General features: G+C 54.1%; 1 protein-coding gene across 2 annotated transcripts in view; it reads left to right on the top strand.

Moving 5' to 3' along the window:
* GNG7 (G protein subunit gamma 7) overlaps nucleotides 1-20981 on the top strand; it is a 69241-nt gene that overhangs the window by 26740 nt on the left and 21520 nt on the right. For both annotated transcript variants that reach the window (XM_083422063.1, XM_083422062.1), the window contains exon 2: nucleotides 1360-1474. In XM_083422063.1, coding sequence (XP_083278189.1) covers nucleotides 1465-1474 — 10 coding nt within the window. In that variant the 5' untranslated portion in view covers nucleotides 1360-1464. The remainder of the gene's footprint in view (nucleotides 1-1359; nucleotides 1475-20981) is intronic.

Raw genomic sequence — 20981 nt, 5'->3', positions numbered from 1 at the left:
GCGAGAAGAGCAGGATCAGAACTCCGGCAGTGCTTCTCTCCCTCTGCCTGGCAGGCAGCCCCTCACCCTTCAGCTGCCTCTGCTGCTGCTGCTGCCTCCTCTTCCTCCACCTGCTCTCACGGATCTCTGCTGAAGCTGGCTTGGCTGTGATAGAATTATAGACTTACAGAGCTGGAAGGGACCCCAGGGGACATCTAGCCCAGCCTCCTACGATGCAGGAATCTCAGCTAAAGCATCCATGACAGATAGCCATCTGCTTAAAAAGGATAGAGAGTCCACTAGAGATCTGGAAAGGGCTCCAACACAGGGGCAGAACAGCTGCTTGGTGTGCAGAAGGTCCCAGTGCAATGCTGGGGAGACCCCCCCCTTCCATCTGCATTCCAAGCAGGTGTCCTACCGTGTCCTTTTAGAACTTGGCTGCCATGCTGCTCCCCCCCCCCCCCCGGCAATTGTTTGCTGGCTTTATGATGTTATTAATTGTTGCAATGGCTTTATTGATTTGCTTTTATGTAAGCTGCTCTGGGAGAGGCTTTGTTGGCTGAAGAGCAGGATAAAAATATCTCCAGCAAACAAAGCAGTGGAGCCAATGGTGGCTGGGAGTCTTTCCGCCCCCAGCTTTCCCCAAACTGGTGCCCTCCAGAGGTTTTGGAGCGGAGCTGCTCTTGCCCCTGCAGGCAGCGTCCGGAGGGCGCATCAGGGTGGTTGCTGGGCAGTGGGTGCACCTGTCCTCTGAAACGGATCTGCCTCCCCTCCCTCTCTGGAGACTGTGCTTGAGGTCAGTTGATTGCCTTGCCCAGCCACTGGTGCCCCTTGCGCTGGCAGAGGCTGTTACGAACATTGGAGGAGCCAAGCTGCTGGATCAAGCCCCTCTTTGAGGAAAGCTCTTTGGGGGAACTCCTGCACACGAGAGCCCTCTCCCCTCCTCCAGTTCCCAGCAACCGGCTTTCGGACGCCTTGCTGGCTCCGACCGTAGAGGCAGAGCAGAGCCACCCTGGCTAGGAGTCCTGGGTAGCCATTTCCTCCTCCATGAATTGGTCCCGTCCTCTTTTAAAACATCCAGGTTCGTGGCTGTTGCTGCTTCCTGCGGAGTGCTTTCCGCAGCTCAAGTCTGTACTGCATGAAGAAGGCCCTTTTATCTGCCCCGAATCTCCCACTGCCCACGAGTTCCAGTGTGACGAGAGAGGGAGGGAAACTCTTCTCTGTCCTCTTTCTCCATGGCAGGCATAATTTTGCAGACTTAGGTCCCAGCAGCTCCCAATTTACGCAGGGGCTGCATTCCAAGGTATCTCACCTGTCACTGCCTGTGTTGTAGTGTTGGCTTCTGTTGTCTTATTGTGCTTTTTGGTGTTTCTGTTTCAGGAAGCCAGGTCTCAGCCCCAGCCTCATCTAAGGGCGCAAGATCCCTGGGATTGCAAGGAGTCCATTTTGCTGTCTGCTTAACAGGTAAGTCCTGGCGAGGCCACAATGAGCAGCTGTGCCATAGCTTGGGCTCCACCACCGGAAAGGGCTTTCTCTTGCCACCGCTGCCTGCATTTCTGCCGCCTGCAAAGGGACCGTGAGGAGAGCCTCGGAAAGCAAGTCCAGCTCCCCAAAAGGTGGCAACACGAGAACAGGCCTTTTCGGTGGTGGCTCCCTGATTGTGGGATGCTCTCCCCAGAGAGGCTTTCCTTTGGCTGTTAAATCTTCTGTGACCTGTCAAAGCTGTTACTATGATTATTTTCTTATCATGCTGTTTATTACTCTGCTTTTTATTACTTTTGTATTACTGTGCTCCATAAAAAGTGTTTTTAATGTTGGGATCTTCTGGTAAAGGTATAGAAATCAAATAAATGAATTAAATAAAAGTGCACACCGGAACTTTAGGTTTGCTCAACTTAAGTGAGTTGGCCCTTGCACAATAAATCCTCGCTCCACGGCAGTAATGAAAGGCTTTTTGCAGCTAACAGCCTAATGGGGGAAACGCAGAGCCAGCAAATCAGGGTGGCTGTTCAGCAAACAAGTTGTCTGAGATGCCAATTGCACATGACTATAACAGCAAAAAATAAAGATGGAACCAGTCACCTGAAGAGCAACATACCACAACAAAAAAAGATTCTGCAAAAAAGACAGATTAGACTGCTTTTTTTTTCTCAGGATGAGAACAGAAATCGTGCTCCGGAGGCACAGCAGCAGCAGGAGGCCCCATTAGCTAAAGTGGTGCTTCAGGTTAAGAACAATTTCAGGTTAAGAACAGACCTCCGGAACAAATTAAGTACTTAACCCGAGGTGCCACTGTATATTGCATTGCAAACGGCATTGGGAAATCCTGCAGACACCCTCTAAATCTCTGGAAACCCATGAAAATGCCTTTAAAAAACTAGCAGCACTCATCAAATCCACTGCAATCCCTCCCCCCAGCCCCCTTGCTCTCCACAGGCCTCAAAATTCAGTGCAAAGGCTTGTGGGATGACTAGGTGCTGTTTTTGCACTGTTTTGCCGTTTTCGTGCTCTTTTGAGGGCGGGCGTTTGCTCCTTTTGTGCCACTTCCCGGTTCGTGGCAATGCGCCCGTGCCTCAAGCGCGCGTAAATATGAGCTGCCTGTACTCCAGTACTAAACAAAAAGAGTCTAAAGGAAGCGTTTTCATCTAAGGAAGACATTGCATGATATCAGTTTTGGGATTTGAGAGTTCCTTTGCAATTGATTGCATTTGTTGCTCCATCAAGGAGTAGAGAGCCCCAAATCCTGCCAAACGTGATTATTAAGTTGGGAGGAGGGAGGGGGAGAGGGTCACCAAAGCCGCTTTTTATTGACCAAATGTCTGCAGTTTGTTTCTGATTTGCCTTCTTTTTCCTGATAGGGGAGTGGAGCTTGGGAATAAAAGGCAGCACTTCTAAGTGCTTTTCTTTTAGTGAGTGAGTCCCACCTTCAAGAGAGCTTTCCTGGGAAGCATTTTGGGCCCAGGAACAGGGCTGTCCCGTGACTGTTGCGCTCCTTTAATTTGCATCAGCACGGAGTGGAATCACTTAGGGGAGTTTTTGTCCTGCCCTTTCTTGGTCCTCCAGTTCTAGGTAGGGGGCAGAGCAAGCTCTTGTCATTGGGAGAATGGTGTACAGAGCCTACCATTGCCTCCTCCAGTGGTGTAGTGGTTGGGGGGTCCATATTGAATCATAAAGTTTGAATGGAGAACATGCAGTGGTGTCCCTGTCTCCAGCAGAGTCGCGAGGAGCTTCTTAGCCACTGTACGCTGCAGAGCTATCCCTCTTACAAACCCCTTTGTTAAAAACAACAACAACCAGAACACACCTCAAAGTCGTAAATAAAGCTAAGCATTCGGGAACACTGAAAACACAGGGCACTCCAATCTCTAGCATGTGGGAGATTGTGGGCTCCAGCAGAGCCCCCCAGGCTATCCTTCCCTGAGTCCCTTTTAACCTGTAAAGATGGCAGCTTGTATCCTAGCTATGTTTCATGCCGAGTAAACCCATTGAAATAAAATCTACCCAAGCTAGGCTTGCCTGCTGATTTCCCTGGGTCTGATCCAGCAAAACATCTTCCTGCATATTCTGTACCCCTCCAGACCCGGGAGCCTGTGTCGGAAGCTGCCCTGTGCATAGTCAGACCCATCACCCGCCTAGCTGAAGCTTTGCTACACTGCCAAGGTGGCAGGCCAGGGGGACGTTATCTGGTAGTGTCACGGGGGGTGGACCAGGCAGCCCCCCCCAGCAGGTGGTCCACTGGTGGTCCACTTTGCTTGGTACCAGGAAGCTGCGCCATAAAGGGGAGCAATGGAGCATACCTTGCTGAGCACGGCTTCTTCCTCGAGAGGAGATCCCGGCTTCTCCAGGGCTGATCCTGAGGATGCCTCTGAGCTTGTCCTGGGTGCATCTGAGCGTAAGATGGGGCTGGTGCCTGCTGGCTCAGGGGTAGGCTATTTTTAAGGGAGACCTAATTAGTATTTGGGTCTCAGTCGGCCACTACCAAAGTGCCCTAGTTGTGGTTCTTGCCCAGGCAGCAGCAGCAGCAGCGGAGACGCCCACAAGGGGGCAGCAGACGCCCATGCAGTGCATGAAGGAAGATGCTCCTGACGAGAAGAGCTTCCCCTGCTTCAGTTGGGGGGGGCGGGGGGGCTTTCTCTCCCTGTCTCCGCAAACAAGAGCCCTGGGCAAGCCTGCAGCCACCAGCAGGCACATGGCAGCCCTGAGGGTTTTATTGCAATATTTCACAAAGGTGAGGCTAAACCATTCAATTGGATCCAGGGTGTGTTTGCTGGTGTTCTCAAACCCCAGTGTAATGCTCGCCTTGCTGGGTGGCCTCTCGCCCTCTCAGTTCTCTGTTGGGATGAAAAGGAATCTTAGAATGGAAGCGAGTTTGGAGGGACCCCCAAGGGTCATCCAGTCCAACCTCCTCCAAGGTAGGAATCTCCCTGACAGATGGCCGTCCAACCTCTGCCGATGCACCATGGTGTCTCTTCTCTTAGCGGTCATTCCTCCTCTGGTCACTGCTGTGGCTGCATGAGCTGACCGTCTGTCTCCAGGCCCTGCGGTCGCCCGCAAGGGATTCCCACCTGGCAGGGTTGGCGCTGCCAGCCTTCAGGCCCCACTGGCAGGCACCTTTGTTCTGCCACCGGGCCTGGAGCTAGACGCCAGCTCCCTGCAGAGCATGTCCTTGGCGATTCTGCTGCCCTCCGTTCTGTGGACACGACCAGGCCAGCTGGACGTTGTTGAGAGGAGTTCTTACTGGCAGCTCTGCCTGCCATGGGACGGCCACAATCCTGACTCAGCGCAGGTGGAAGCTGCTACATATATAATATTATATACACAATCTAAAGCAGGATGCATTTGCCTTGGAAGACCACACTTTGTGTTTGGGAATTGTTTTTAAGATTTTCAGTAAAGGGGGGTGGGGAGAAAATAGGACCATGGCCCTCATGGATCTCTGGGGAACAGACTGATTTAAATATAACAGCAACAACAACAACAACAACAACATTAATATTTTATTTATACCCTGCCCTCCCCAGCGAAGACTGGGCTCAGCGCAGCTAACACCAGGTATATAAACAATTGATTAAAATACAACTTAAAAACAAGATTAAAATACAACATTAAAATGCAGCCTCATTTCAGTAGAAACTCAAATCAAAAACTTTTTGGGGATGAAAACGTCAAATCTTCACCAAGGCCAAATATCTAGACTTGTTCCATCACAGGAGAAAGGAAAAAGGAGAGAGGGGAAGGGGATCAAATTGGCTCCAAGCCAAAGGCCAGGCGGAACAACTCTGTCTTACAGGCCCTGCGGAAAGAAATCAGATCCTGCAGAGCCCTGGTCTCATGAGGCAGAGCGTTCCACCAGGCCGGAGCCAGAGTTGAAAAGGCCCTGGCTCTGGTTGAGGCTAATCTGAGTTCCTTAGGGCCCAGGACCTCTAGGGTGTTGCTATTTATGGGCCTTAAGGTCCTCCGCAGGGCATACTGGGAGAGGCGGTCCCGTAGGTACGAGGGTCCTAGAAGCATCTGAAGCTGCCGTGTCCCAAGGCAGACTATTGGTCTGCCTGGCGGAGCATTGTCTGCCTTGACAGTCATTGGCTGACCAGGGTTTCAGGCAGGGGGTGTCGCTCCCAGCCCTACCGGAATATTATTTAATCCTCATTGTTATTTATCAGATTTCTATAGAATCCTAGAGTCGGAAGGGACCCCTGAGGGTCATCCAGTCCAACCCCTTGCAATGCAGGAATGTGGGGCTTGAACCCACGACCCTGATGAGATTAAGAGTCCCATGCTCTACTGACTGAGCTGTACGTTTATAGAACAAAAAACACAAAAGTACATAGTGTAGTAACAAACTGAAACAATACCCCCCCCAAAAGGCCATAAATTGTTTAATTAGCCAAAGGCCTTCAGGGGTTGAATCTGGGACCTTTGGCCTGCAGGGCGGGATATGATAGAGCCCAAATCTGTTATGCACTATGCACTGTCCAGAATGACCTGGGGGGGGGGCTCTGCAGCCCCCCCCTTTTCCTCTGCAAGGGCTTTGTGAGATCTTCCACAGCACTTTGTACAGAGGGATGTGGGGCCAAAGTTTTGCCTGGCAATCTGCCCTAACACTAACACACACACACACCCCGCTCTTCGCTCCTCCTCCCACCCACCTCTTTGCAAGAGGGAGCGGGTGCTGGCCTGCTGCTCTCGTTCATCTTCATCCCTCTAATTAGGGTGAGCGCTCACTAATGGAATCTCATTGCCCACTGGGGTTTTTTGGGTAGAAATTGTTCTCTCTGTCATTGCAGAGAGATGATGATGGCAGAGGGCTAAAAATAGGCCTGCAGGTCACACTCTGGAGGGGCTGGCTGGGACACCAGGGCTCCCTCTGGGACTTAGGCTGCCTCTGTCCCCGGAGGGAGGGCTGTGGCTGGGGGTCCCCTGCCGTTTCAGAGACATCTGTCCCTGATTGTGCATCCCAGCAAAGGGGCGCGTGGGACTCTGAATCTCAGGGCTGTGGGTTTGATCCCAGCGTTTGGCGAATGCTTCCTGTGCTGCTGGGGGTTGGACCTCCAGCTCTACCATTCTATGATTCTAAGCTGGAAAGTGAGCAGAGGAGGGTAGCTGAGATGGTGGAGGGTCTGGAAACTAAGCCTGATGAGGAACGGTTGAAGGAGCTGGGGATGTTTCGCCTGGAAAAAAGGAGGTTGAGAAATATCTGAAGATGGGCTGTCACATGTAGAGTTGGAAGGGGCCCTGAGGGTCATCCAGCCCAACCCCCTGCAGTGAGCTATTCCAGGTCCTTGAGGTGTGCTGGGCGAGTGAGGTGGCCTCTGCAGCTGGGGGCCCCACAGTGGGTTGGTCTCGGGGGGCAGTGCCAACCTCTCCCTCTTCCTTCCAGCAGTGACTCTCCTCCTGTTACATCAAGGTTGGGTCACTCTCTGCGTCCCTCTCCCAGCTGAGCCCATGACCTTGTGGCCCAGAAGTCAGGCCGCTGGTGAGCCACCCCGACACGCACTCCCTGGTGCGTGGCCGCCTTGCGTAATGCACAGCGTTTCCCTTGCGAATCCCGTCAGGCGCTGCTACCTGTCCCTGCCTGACTCAGCTAATGAGGCCTCTGGCAATTAGCCTTCATGGGAACAGGATGCAACGATGTGCCGGGCGCGTTCCTGCGGGATGAGCCTGCCGTGTGCATGAGCGTCGCATCAGCCCAGCTGCTGTGGGCACATCCATCGCTCTGGGATGCTGAGGGGCTCGGCGGGAGGGCGGGGGCACAGCTGCGTTGCATAACTCATCCATCGGTTGCCTTCGGGGGGAACCTGACTCTCACCAGCAAGGGAGCGGTTCCTGGGGGTTGACACTCGGGAGACTCAGGCCAGCAGCACCAAGAAGAGGCTTCCCCCGTGGGAGCTGGTGGGCCCTTTCTCAGGAAGCCCCGGGGCCAAGCCATTTACTGCCGGCGGTGCATGCCGAGGTGTGTGTTTGGGTGTGGGGTGGTTTGCACCTGCCTTCTCCAGACTTACGGTATTAGGATTACATTTGTAATTACATCCCTTAGGGGCAGATGGGGCTTGTCCACCTGGGAAGGAAGGAAAACTCTGACCCTAAACCTCCACTGCCTTGTGGCTATATTAATTTATGAGAAAGGCTTTGGGAGTAAAGCCAGAGGAAGAATCTATACCTGCTGCCTTGTGGTACATTTTTGGGAGAAGAAAAGGCCCAGGAGTAAATCCTACGCAGATCTGGAGCGGAGCCCCTAAGCAACTCCTGCAGCCAGAACCCACAGACACATGGACAATCTTGCGCCCCAGGGAGGTAACTTGGGTGCTGCTCATGCAGCAGGTTGGCTTCACCCTTGGAGGCGCACTCCGTTGTCTCTTGAGACAGACAGATGCCAAGAATACAATATACCTTGGAAGTTGAATGGAATCCGTTCTGGAAGTCTGTTCGACTTCTGAAACATTCGGAAACCAAAGTGCAGCTTCTAATTGGTTGCAGGAAGCTCCTGCAGCCAATCGGAAGCCGCGGAAGCCCTGTCGGATGTTCGGCTTCCAAAAATAGTTCACAAACTGGAACAGTCACTTTCAGGTTTGTAGTGTTTGGGAACCAAAACATTCGAGAAACTGTTCTCGGTTTGACTGTACTGTCCTTCCTCCAAAAACCCCAGGGCAGTTCATGAAAGAGAAATGCAAGGTGAGAATACAAAAAACATAATAAAACAGAAACAGAAGGAAACAAATTCCCCCCTCCCACAAACCCATTTTAAAAGCCGTCCGCCTGGCCCAGTTACGTAGAATTTGGCTGTTTATTGAGTGGGGCAGGAGAGGGCCCAAACAAGGGCAGCTCCTCCTGTCTCAGGATACAGGTGAGCCTGTGTGGAAATGGGCAGGGCCTTTTCCTGGCAGAAACACCACTGCTGCAGGCTGGGGCAAGGGCCCTGCATCCCCCCCCCAAGTGCCTCACCCCCCCTCCCGACACCCTGCAGGATGGGTGCTCCTCAGGGTGCCCTGGCCCATGGAGAGGGCAGTGACTGGATCCAGTTGCTGTTTACTGTGAGTGGCTGGGATGGCGCTGGCGGCGGAGGATTCCCCAGGAGGGTCACTGGGGTCATCCTTGGAAGACGAGGGCTTGTGGCAGGATCCTGCGAACCTCTTTCTCTTTGGCAGAGAGTCCTCTCTGCATCTGGGAAACAGAGGCTCTGAGCCTCTTCCCTGGCCTGGTCTCCTGAGTCACCCGCTTGGACTTCACCTTCGCTGTGATGGCGAGAGGAAGAAAACAGGAATCACGGGGTGGTGTTATTCTGCTTTCAGCTTTGCCCAAAAGGCCTGAGATGGGGGGCAGGGAGAAGGGAGGACTCGGACAGTCCTGTTTTCTGCCTCTGGTCAGGAGCAGCATCCTCCCTCCAGCTGCTCACTGTAAACAAAAGGGGTTCATAGATGGTCATCCGTCATGGATGCTTTAGTTGAGGTTCCTGCATTGCAGCGGGTTGGACTAGATGACCCTTGGGGGTCCCTTCCAGCTCTACCATTCTAGGATTCTGATTTCTGGCTATGTCAGAAGGCAGGTCACTGAGGCGTCTCCAGGTCATCCTGCTCTTTCGCCCTCCTTTTGTGGAAATGGCTCATGCATGACTCAGACCCGCAGTTGGCTTTTGTGGTGGAATGGCCAGGGAGGTGTGCCTGTGTGTTTTGGGGTCCCTTTTTTGCCCCAAGTGTCGCCCACCCCATACCAACCCAGCCTGGTTCCTGATACCGTGGGAAGGTAGAGGGAGCAAAGCCTTGCCAGGAACGAGTCCCAGGAGGAACCTTGCCTCAAGCGAGTTGTGTGACCAAGCCTGAGCCTGAAATACCCATCTGCATGTTGCCTGCAATCTCTCTCTCTCTGCTTCCCAAGAAAAAGGGACTTCTCTCTGTATCACCTGAGCACCGGCTGGCTTGCTCTGGGAAGCAGAAGTGACTGCCATGCAGTTGACGCCAAGGGCTTGTGAAACGGGAGCCCCCGCAGAATTTCACCCTTGACTGGGCCATGGCGAGGACGGGCACAGCTGAGATAGCTCAGTCGGTAGAGCATGGGACTCTCAGGCTTGTGGGTTCGAGCCCCATGTTGGGCAAAAGGTTCCTGCATTGCAGGAGGTTGGACTAGATGACTCTGGGGGTCCCTTCCTTCCAACTCTATGATCCTGTGATTCTATCCCTTAGATGTGGCACAACTGGAAGGACTGAGAAGGGCTGTCAGGAGAGGGAAGCTGCGGGGCAAGCCTGGCGGGGGGAGCCTCTCCTGGGCCTGCAAAAAGCAAAATGCAAGAACTGAGGAGTAGCTGCAGCTGGGGAGGAACTTCTGGCTTGGAGCTCCAGGCTCCTGGTGTCGCCTGCAAGGTGCTGGCGGGGGCCGCTGTTGGGAGGGCAGCTTCTGCCACCCCTGAGTTAACTCAGAAAGCCATCGGGTGCCTTGGGGGGGGGGGAGCCAAAGGGCTGCACCTCACCGGGTGTCAGATTGCACTGAAAGGATCTGAGCTGGGCTGGGAGAGAGCCAGAAGGGGCTCGGCTGAGGCGCTTGCTTTGACCCTCCTGTGCGGGGCGGGGAGGGGCACAGCCCCTGCTCTGCCTGCAGAAGGCAGGGTGTGGGAGTCAGGGTAGGCACCACTGAGCTAGGTGAGCCCAAAGCTCTGGCTGTGTGTGGTCATACTGGGTTGGTTTTTGTGTGGAGTGCATGCGGGGGGAGAGGAGGGGCAGAGAGAGCTGGCTTGAATCCCAGCTCCGCTGCCTTCTTGCAATGGACCTGCGCAGGGCACCTCAGCCTTGCCCCCCCCCCAAGAGCCCAACCAGAAGCAGGGCTTCCGGGAAGGGAGGAAGTGGCTCTTTGGAAGAAGAGGAAGCACGCCAAAGAGCTTCCTACTCGCCTGCGTCTGCTCATGATCCAGCAGCCCTGCTTCTGGGGTGGGGAGCAAAATTTGGCTGCGATCCGGGGACTGGCAGTGATGCAGCCTCCCCTCTCCTCTCCCCCACTGCACCCCAGAGTCCATTTGGGGCTCTCCTTCAGACGCTTTCTGCTGTGGGTGCCGCTGGATCGAGGGGGCAGCTTCACGGGGAAGCACATTTGGATGTTGCACATTTCAGTGGGTGCGAGGGAGACCCCTGGATCCTGCTCTGCTGATTTTCTCGCTTCCTTGCCTGCAAATACGGCAATGGTTGGGCGCCTCTGGTTATGCTGCTTGCTTCTAGGGCAGTTTGAAGTCCATCTCGTGATATCGGTTTCATAATGGTTGACCTGGCAATATATCACAAATCATGATATGTGTGTGTGGGGGGGGGGGTGCTATGCAAAAATCACAATGCAGGAAAAACCGTGAAGCCAGCTAGTGCCTCTCTGTAGCTCCATCCTTATTTCAGACATCGTGATCTATCAGGCTGTCGTGATATTTAGGTGGTGATATATCACATGGTTGAAAACCAGATATTGCCCGGCCCTACTTGCTGCTTTGTACAACCAAAGCAACCCCAACTTGTGGGGCCTTGCAGCTTGTGTGCCTTATGTGCTCTTAGAGTGTGTCTCTCTCCTCCCGCCATTCGTGATTTCCAGGGTGCTTTGCAATCTGGGCACGTGTGCCAACACAGCCCGGGCTCTCCCTCCCCTTTGATGCCAGGTAAGCCTCCCGCTGCTGGTCCTGGGGGAGGCTTTTCCCCAGGTGGAGATGCAGGGCACCCGCTTCCTCCTGCCAGCTGCAGTTTGTGCCAGGCGCCTGGGAGACAGAGCGCCCCAGAGCTGGTTTGGAGGCAGTGCCTGTGCCAGGCCAAGCCTGCCAGTGCGCAGCTGCCATGCATCTTCCCTGGCTGACTCAGAGGCGGCATCTCTCTTCCGTCACAACCTGGACGGACAGATTGCCAGCCCTGTGATCAGTGCCATCATCAGCCCCACCGCCAATCCTTATGTAACAAGGCCAGGGAGGCTGACTCCTCTGTGGCCTGCCGTTTGATGGTGGGGATCGTTATGTAACTGCAGGATCTGCCTTGGCTCTTGACTTTCCTTGTCTAAAAGTCAGCCTGGCCAAGGTGTGGGGGCTTCCCAGACTGGCCCATGGACCACCTGGGCTCATCCAGCCTCATTCAGGCAGTGAGGTGCAGCCTTAGTTTAGTTCAGATGTGTGCCCTTAGTAAGCAGAACTCTAGGGCAGAGTCATAGTTGGAGACCCAGGTTCAATTCCCCACTCAGCCATGGGCTCGCTGGGCGACCTTGGAGCCAGTTGCTCACTCTTGGCCTAACCCTGCCTCCCAGTGTCCTCAGTTACACTGGGCTGGGTCATTTCTTTGCTGTTCTCTTGCAAACAGCAGCAGCAGAAGAGGAGTTTGGATTTGATATCCCGCCTTTCACTCCCTTTAAGGAGTCTCAAAGCGGCTCACATTCTCCTTTCCCTTCCTCCCCACAACGAACACTCTGTGAGGTGAGTGGGGCTGAGAGGCTTCAGAGAAGTGTGACTGGCCCAAGGTCACCCAGCAGCTGCAGGTGGAGGAGCGGAGACGCGAACCCGGTTCCCCAGATTACGGGTCTGCTGCTCTTAACCACTACACCACACTGGCTCTCGCCAAACAATGGACTGCATTTCTAGGGGTTTTGGGAATCCAGAGGGCTTGAGCTGGTGGGAGGGGATCTGTTTGCCTTCACCATCAAGGCAGTGCTGGGGGAGGTGGATGAAGAGGTGAGCAGAGGTTCCATACGGATGCAAGAAGAGCCTGGCTGCTGGACGAGGCTGGGATGGGGCCAACCAGGTGCTCATTAGGGGAAGCCCGCAAGCAGCTCTCCTCTCCTGCGGAGACCCCCAGCTGGGACCCATCTCTGCCTCCGGCTGGGGAGGCAGGGCAGAGGCACCCTGCCTTGATAGCCCTCTCCGCCTCCTCCCTGGGTTTGCCCAGCCATCCAAAAGTGGGTGGCCGTCCTGTAAAAGAGGGCAAGGGGTGGGCAGCCCCCTGGACGGGCATTTCGGAGGAGCTTCCGCCGCAGAGGCCCTGTCTCAGGAGGAGGCGAGCTTCACTCCCATGTTAAGGGGGGGACTTTGGAGCAGCAGCGGGGCCTGTGCTGCTTTAAAGCAGAGGAGCCACCGAAGAGACTCCGAATAGACCGGGACACTTTTGGAATCTCCTTGGAGCTGATGTGCTCAGGCTTCGTCCCAGGCGGCTTGCAGTGGCAGGTGCTGGCCACAAGGTGGCAGTAGTGGCCTTTGCTTCCCATCCACCAGTGGTAAATTTTCCATCCTGTTATTTCTGGCTGGCAGATTCCGCGCTCAGGCAGCCTCATCACCGCAGTCTAGACTGCCTGGCAGAGTTAATTCCTCCATGCTTAGGTAAGCGGGACGTAGACACCTGCCAGGCAGAGTTTCAGCTGTGGGCACCTTTAAAAAACACAAAAAACCCTCCCCCAAAACAAGGGATTTGCCGACATATCAAACATCTTAGCCAGTGTTAGAAACTCAGATATATGAGCTAATTGCTAAATGGCACCTTAAACCGAGGTTGCAGTCACCACAACGGAAGGTCTAGGTGATTTTTTTTTTTTTGGCAGTGAGGATTATTATTTTTAAAATATTTTTTATTAATTTTCCAACATACATTTGTAATATCATATCAAAATTTGTCACATATTTTCTTTTAGACTTCCTTCAGCCTCTCTGACAATCATTCATATCCAATTTTTTTAATTACGCATTTCCTAATTTTGATATTGCATTTTATATACCCTCTCACTCTTATTTTCTTTTTTACAATATTCCTTAAACATTCACAGAGCTTCTTGAAATCCCACTAGCGTTATTTGCTCATCACATATACATTCCAGATAATCTACAAATTTTCCCCAGTCCTCGATGGGGTCTCGTAGATATCTAATCTTCCCTGTTAATTTATCCACTTCTGCATAGTCCATCAGCTTCCTTCTCCATTCTTCAAGCGTTGGTAGTTGCTCCTGTTTCCATTTTTGGGCAGCAGTGAGGATTATTATTGTTAGTAGTAGTATTTTCATTTCTATATGGCTTTATATTTTCAAGAAAACAGTCTCAAAGCGGTTTGCGACACATTAAGACATTAAATAAAACAATCCAGAATAAAACAAATTCAAGCTTCAAGGAAAGTATTTCAGATCCTTCTCTCAGGGACATTTTGCTTCCCCCCTGTTTATTTACCAGCTTAATTTATAGAGTTTGCCCATAGCAGAAGTGCTCTGGGAACGCAGTGTGGTGTAATGGTGAGAACGTTGGACAAGGACCTGGGAGATCAGGGTTCGAATCACCCCTCCATCCTGCTGCTCACTGGGTGCCCTTGGAGTCAGTCGCAGCCTCTCCACCTGTCTCTGAGGAAGGATGTGAACCATGGAGAAAAAGTGCAATCCGTGAGCTCTTCTCTTGACCTGCTTAAGAAAGCTGGAGGGGCAGCCAGAGGGAGACGTCAGTCGCCGACCAGGCACCTGGTGTGGTCACAACGGGACCTGCACCAGTCACAGAATGTGCCTGGCGCCTGCGGGATATCTAGCACTGAGCTTGGCTATGCGTATGGTGCAATGGGGTCATTGCGTGCTCTTGCCAGCCTGGGTTCTGGCCCTGCACATGGGTTGCAATTTAGCCAACCACTTCCATACTCTGGGAAGGGCAGGGAGAGGTGGGGGGGCACATTCCACCAGCGGGCTCATGTGAAAAACTATTGGGATGTTTTCCAAGACTGATTGACTCCTGATAATGAAAATGGGCTTGGGATGCTTGGTTTATGCCGAGCTTTGGCAGCGTGGGGTGTTGTGCCCCCCGCTTGATATGTGGGGCCCAGTCCAAAGCTCACACACCTCTACAAATTGCACCAGCAAGAGAGCGGCTGAAGCACCCACCTTGGATTCCCCCAGACCTTCTTTGCTTGCCTACCTTTCCTGTCTGAGGAGGAGGGTGTGCTCCCACCATGACGAGGTAGCCCTAGGCGGGTGATGCTCGGCAGGCGCACCTTCTTCCCAGGTGCTCCCAATAGAGGCTCCCTGCCCTTTCTGCACCCTCCCTTCCTCCTCTAGCTGTGCCAGCCTCAGCCGCTGCTTTCCCCCCTTCTCTTCCTCCTCCTTGGCCAGGTGCAATTTCCAATTCCTGCCAGCATCTCCCGGCTGGGGAACTTCCTGTCGACAATCTTTGCAGCTGCTCATTAGGCCTGTGGCTCCCTCAGGAATGGGGAGCAGCCTGGTGCCCTGGCAGAATGCAGAGTGCATGGGCAAGATGGGCACCCTGGTAGAGTTTTGAAAAAAGCTGGTGGGGTGTAGCTCTGAGGAGGTGGCGCAGCAGCCAGCCTCTGTGGATCGAAAAACCCTCCCTCCCTCCCTTCCTTCTGACATGGGCATTGCCACACGCACAGGAGTTCCTAGCTTCTCCCCTTGGGAGACTTGGCTGTTGACCCCTGATCAGATCAGTGGAGCCTTCTTAGCAGGGCTGGGACCACTCCTCTTTGGTGCATATCCTTCGAGGTGGAGCCCATCTTTCACAGTGCCCATCTTTCTCTTCAGCTGAAAAGGATCTAGGAGTCTTGGTTGGCCACAAACTTGACATGAGCCAACAGTGTGACGCGGCAGCTAAAAAAGCCAATGCAATTCTGGGCTGCATCAATAGGAGTATAGCATCTAGATCAAGGGAAGTAATAGTGCCACTGTATTCTGCTCTGGTCAGACCTCACCTGGAGTACTGTGTCCAGTTCTGGGCACCACAGTTCAAGAAGGACACTGACAAACTAGAACGTGTACAGAGGAGGGCAACCAAAATGGTCAAAGCCTGGAAACAATGCCTTATGAGGATCGGCTAAGGGAGCTGGGCATGTTTAGCCTGGAGAAGAGGAGGTTAAGGGGGGATATGATAGCCATGTTCAAATATATAAAAGGATGTCACCTAGAGGAGGGAGAAAGGTTGTTTTCTGCTGCTCCAGAGAAGCGGACACGGAGCAATGGATCCAAACTACAAGAAAGAAGATTCCACCTAAACATTAGGAAGAACTTCCTGACAGTAAGAGCCGTTCGACAGTGGAATTTGCTGCCAAGGAGTGTGGTGGAGTCTCCTTCTTTGGAGGTCTTTAAACAGAGGCTTGACAACCAAATGTCAGGAGTGCTCTGATGGTGTTTCCTGCTTGGCAGGGGGTTGGACTCGATGGCCCTTGTGGTCTCTTCCAACTCTATGATTCTATCTGGGCAGTGCATATTTGAACTCTGGAACTCCCTGCCACAAGAGGCAATTGATGGCCGCCAACCTGGATGGCTTTAAAAGAGGATTAGGCCACAAAGGCAATGCTCTTCCTTCCGTGGTCAGAGTCAGCAATTCTTCCAAATCCCAGTTGCCCAAAACCCCCGGAGGGGAGAGGTGCTCTTGGGCTCAAATCATTCTTAGGGGTTTCCCAAAAGAGGCATCTGGTTGGCTGCTGTGAGAACAGGAGGCTGGACTGTGTGGGAGCCTCTTCCTATGCTCTTAAGGAACCTCCAGCTCCAGAGGCAGTCTATGTGGACCCCTAGTCCTTAGGGGTATTTGGTCTCCGAGAGAACAGGATGCTGGGCTAGGTGGGCCACTGAGAATTAAGGAGACGGGGCTTGACAAGCAGCTCTGCTCACTACGTGGCAGGTGTTGCCTTTCCTTGACTTTGGCCCTGGCTTGTTTCACAGCGCTTTGTTGTTTTCGCCCTTGGCCTGTGTAAAGAGTGCCTCTGAGCATGTCGTTTGCCAGGCCGGCCTTTGATATCTGGGAGGACGAGGCTGACCTGCTGGCCCCAAAGAGGACCACAATCCTGACAGCACCACAGCAGCTGAAGGGATTGTGGTCCTACGCAAGGCGTTTCAGGTCAGCACCAGTGCTTTGAATGGGGCCCGGAAACTCATTGGCAGCCAGGATAGATGGCATGGTTGCCTCCCCACTGGTGGTCAAGGTGATCCTGACCCCAAGCCCCCTCTGCCCCCCCCAGCTCCCAGCAACTGCAAGGGACTCAGGAGCCCCTCGCTTTGCCCCCCTTCTAGCAGGGGCCTCATCCCCCTTTGCAGGGGGTGGCAGCGGATGGTGCCTGCTGCTTGTCCTGCAGGGCCAAGGCGAGGGGGTGAGTGGCAGTACTGGGGGCTGAATCCGTCTTCTGGCTGCTGCCGCCAACCAGCCTCCTCCTCTTCCTCCGCTTTCCCTTTGCAGAAGGAAGTGGAGCAGGTTCTTTTAATGTGCATCCCCCAAAACAAAAGGTGGTGAGGAGCAGCTGCAGCTCTTCTTCAGCCATGCCAGGCTTGGCCTTCGCCAGTTTGGGAAGAAAGTGCCTGGGCACTAAAACATCAAGGGAGCCCCAAGGGGGACCCAGAGCCAGGGAGGAAGAGCAGAGCAGGGGCAGAGTTCGCCCACCCCTTTTGCAGGGTCATTGGCAATCCGTGGGTCTGGCCTTGCGACTGCATGGATGGCGGGGCCTTGAGAGGATGCCCTCCCGGTTCCCGTTTGACCCAAGGAGGCGGAGACACCAGTTCCCCGGGCGCTGCTTGGATGTCTTTCTCCCATTCCCCTGGGGAAGAGGTTTTCCAGGGGAGATTCCCGGCAAGGGTTCCTCTTGCCCCTGCCCTGGAAAAGGGCGGCGTTCTTCTCCCCCCTCGCTGGAGAGGGACGTCTATTCCTGCTTCCAAAATCTGCATTCTGTGCGTGCACTTTCTTTAAAAATACCTTCCAGAAATGGTTTGAAAATCCCCATCTGCCCCCCTCTTCCGTCTGTTCCACGCAGCCCCCCCCCCTCACTGCCAGCGCCAACGATGCCTCATCATCCCTTTTTGCTAATAAGGGAGTCGCACCCCCCCTTCCCTAAGCCGGTTGCCATGGCTCCTTTTTGGGTGTGGGTTTGACTTGGAAGCCCAAAATACCGTCTGATTCAGAGCCCGTGGTTGGAGCGTTGGGAGTTCTGCTCTTTGGACAAAGTGTTGTTTCATTCTCTTCAGCCAGGAGGAGGGGAGCTGGTGGAAGACCCCCCTGTTGTGGAGGCCTTGGTACCTTTTTGGCCTTTTGGGAATCGTCTCCGTGGTGTTTTCTGAACTTGCCTTCTTCCATGTGCCTGGAGCAGTCCCTTCCCAGCGGCCGCTCCTGCTGTGCCAGTTCTGATCTAGAGGAACCCTTTGGCCTGTTCTTCCAGGGCAGGAACAGTCAGCTGGGGACAAGGGTGGGGTGGGGGAGCCCCCAAAGCTGCTCCCCCCCCACACCTTCCAGCAGTGGCTTCCTGGCTGTTCCTTGCTGACCTCCTCCCTTTCTCTGTGCCAGCCTTGCTGTAGCCTCCCTGAGGTCGCGTAAGTTCAGGAGCAGCAGCTTTCTGCTCCAGAGCTATTCCAGGACATCCCGTTCCCTCAGCCTTCCTTGAAGGCTTCCCCAGCTGCCACCTTTGAGCCTCTGCTGCCCACCCTCCCAGAATCCTGCAGCCAGCAAGCTGGAAGGAAACATTTCTTAGAAAACCTCAAGCATCCAGCCAGGCCTGCAGCAGTGCAGAGGCAAGGCTGAGGCTCCCTCTGCAAAAGTGGAGCTGCACAAGAATCACAGAATGGTAGATTTAGAAGGGACCCCCAGGGCCATCCAGCCCAACCCCTGCAATGCAGGACTATGCAGCGTTCCTGCATGGGGCTCGAACCTGCAACCTTGGCATCATCAGCTCCACCTCTATCCAACCAAGCCACCTTCAGGCCATTTGTCAGCAGCATTTGTGAAGCGCTTCCCACGAGGCCTCATAAAGCGGTTTGCAGTGTCATAAAAATGCGTAAAAGCAGTTCAGAACACTTGCATGTATAACATACGCTCAAACCGGCAATGCCTGGGGCTTTCAAGGTCAGAGCACAGGCCAGTACGAGGAAACACAACAGAAGTCTTTCATGTTACGCACAGCATGGGGAAAGCGGGTGGAGAAAAGCACCCCCCCCCCCCCAGTGCTAGAATTCATCGGCACCCAGTGGAGCTGAATGCTGGGAGAATCAGGACAGAGTGCCCTCGTTCATGCAGCGCAGAGTTTAACTGTGGAACTCCCGGCCACAGGAGGCAGTGATGGCCGCCAGCTTGGATGACTTTAAGAGAGGGGTTCATGGGGGGCAGGGCTATCGATGGCTCCTAGCCAGGTTGGCTGTACTCTGCTTCCACAGTCAGAGGCAGCCACGCTTCTGAATGCCCGTTGCTGGAAACCACAGGAGGAGAGAGTTGTCCTTGTGCTCAGATTCTGCTTGCTGGGTTCTCATCATGGGGACCTGGTTGGCCGCTGTGAGGACAGCCTCACCCAGCAGCCAGGCTCTTCTTGCATCCATATGCAGGGCCAGTCTGTTTGGATGCCTAGGTCCTTAGGGCTCACCCACACTTCTCTTTGTCTCATGAGGTTTTTCCCCTCTGGGGACTGCTGAATCAGAACGTAGAATCATAGAGTTGGAAGGGGCTCTGAGGGTCATCTAGTCCAGCCCCCTGCAATGCAGGCATCCAATGGGTTTTCTGCACATCAACACTTGTTCTAATTTTGCAGCAGACAGCAGGCTTTCCTGGGACGGAAGAACCTCTATTGCCCATGCCTGGAAACCGCAGGACAAGTGGAAGGAGGGAGGAGCCCTGGCCCAGGCACCCCCCTCCCTTGCCAGGCGGCTCGCTCCAAGAGGAGACTGCGCCTGCTTGATAGTCTCACAGGGGCCCTTGCAGCCACACCTGAGGCCTGACCTGACATGGGCGGGGGATTCTCCTTGTTCCCAGTCTCCACGACCAGAGCAGTGCAGGGTGCTGCCTCACTGGCTGCGCAAGCAGACTGATGCCTGAAGAGGCTGGGTATGTTTAGCCCGGTGAAGAGAAGACAGAGGAGATCCGAATGCCATCTTCAAATATCTCAAGGGCTGTCCCATAGAAGAGGGAACAAGCTTGTTTTCTCCTGCTCAGGAGGGTAGGACTTGAACCCGTGGCTTCGTGTCACAAGAAAGGAGATTCCGACTCACCCTCAGGAAGAACTTCCCTCCAGAGGTGGAAGACTCTCCTTCCTTGGAGGCTTTTAGGCAGAGCTTGGGTGGCCATCTCTCAGGGATTTGTGCCTTGCAGGGGGTGGACTAGATGACTCTTGGGGTTCCTTCCTCCTCTACAATTCTAGGGTTCTAGGGTTTTGTGTGGCCTGGGCATCTCTTGGGACAGAAGCAGCCTGTGTGTGTCTGGCGCCTCTGCAGAGCCTGGCTTCTCTCCTGCCTTGTGTGCAAAGGCGCTGGGGGGGCCTCCTTATCGCCCGCCCTCGGCTGCCCACACCTCCCCCATGCAGCTTGGAGCTGCACGGCTTTCGGCAAGGAGGGAAAGCCCCTGGTGGCAAAGGAGCTCTTCTCAGAAACATCCGGAAGGCTGCTCTCCTTCTCCCCAGGACAAGCCTGCCAGTCTCCAGCAGGCCTCGCTTGATCTCTGCCGGGCCTGGTGCTCATGCTGCCGCCTCCGCGCCCCCCCCCCCTCGCGAGGCAGCGCCTGGCCCTCCTAGGGGCTGGGCTGCACTTATCTCATTCTTTCCAGGCCAAGCAAACCGCACACATGCTGTGTGTGTAACGGTCGGTGCTGAGCACACCCCATCACGTCTGCCTGCCAGGGGGAGTCTGGCTCAGCTGCCTGCCTGTGAGAGAGAGAGAGGCAGCGAGAGAGAGCTCTGCTTGCTCCTGGCTCCCAAGAGAAGCTCTTTGATCTCCACCTCTCCCCGCCTTGCTGGTGCCTTTCCTCCCTTTTGTCGCCATCCAGCAAGCCAAGTGCAGCTCTTCTGTGCGGCGCAGGGCTCCTGCCGCCCCCAACTGGCAGCTGTGCATCCTCAGGGACTCTGGAGGGAGGCTTTCCTCCCTGACCCCTACCTGGAAAATCCAGCCAGATGGGTGGGGTATGAATAATAAAATGTTTATGGTCACGATTATTACTACTCGGAGGCACCACGAATCGAACCTGCTGCCTATGGACAGCTGCTGCCCAACAGCGCAAAAGCAATATACAGTTACAATCGAACTTATGCAACTCCCATTGCAAATTGGGTTTATTATTGACATTTACAGGCTTACACAGTTATATTTTCAGCTGAATTTGGGGAAACCACTAGAAGCATCCATTGCACTGAGCTAGTTCAATTGCTTTTCTTTGGTTTGCTCATTGCAAGCTGCTGAAAGTCTGTACTGTAAATGTTGATAATAAACCAAATTTGCAATGGGGATTGAATAATTTTGATGGTAACTGTGGAGCTCGTCTGGTCAGTGGTCTCTCTGAGCCTTGAGCTTGGACGCAGAGCACCTCTGCGTGCACGGGGGGCCCTAGGTGGGGCCTGGGGGGACTCTCCGCAGAGCTCCTGCCAGCATCCTGCTCGAGGCCACAAGGGACAGGGCAAAGCTTTGCTGCCACTTCCTCCCCTCCTCTTCGGTTGACATTTTCCAGGCGCTTTGTTGGCAGAGCTGATGAAGGGCTTGATAAGAGGAAGGGACATTTGCTTCTCCCCAGCTGCCTGGGCTGCTCTGCAGACTTGGCTCTCTCAGCTGTGGCCCAGGAGGTCCCTGAGAGAAGGTGACAAGGG

This window comes from Podarcis tiliguerta, assembly GCF_965153285.1.
Source record: "Podarcis tiliguerta genome assembly, chromosome: 18".
NCBI classification, from domain to species: Eukaryota; Metazoa; Chordata; class Lepidosauria; order Squamata; family Lacertidae; genus Podarcis; species Podarcis tiliguerta.
This window is presented reverse-complemented; position numbering and strand designations above follow the sequence as displayed.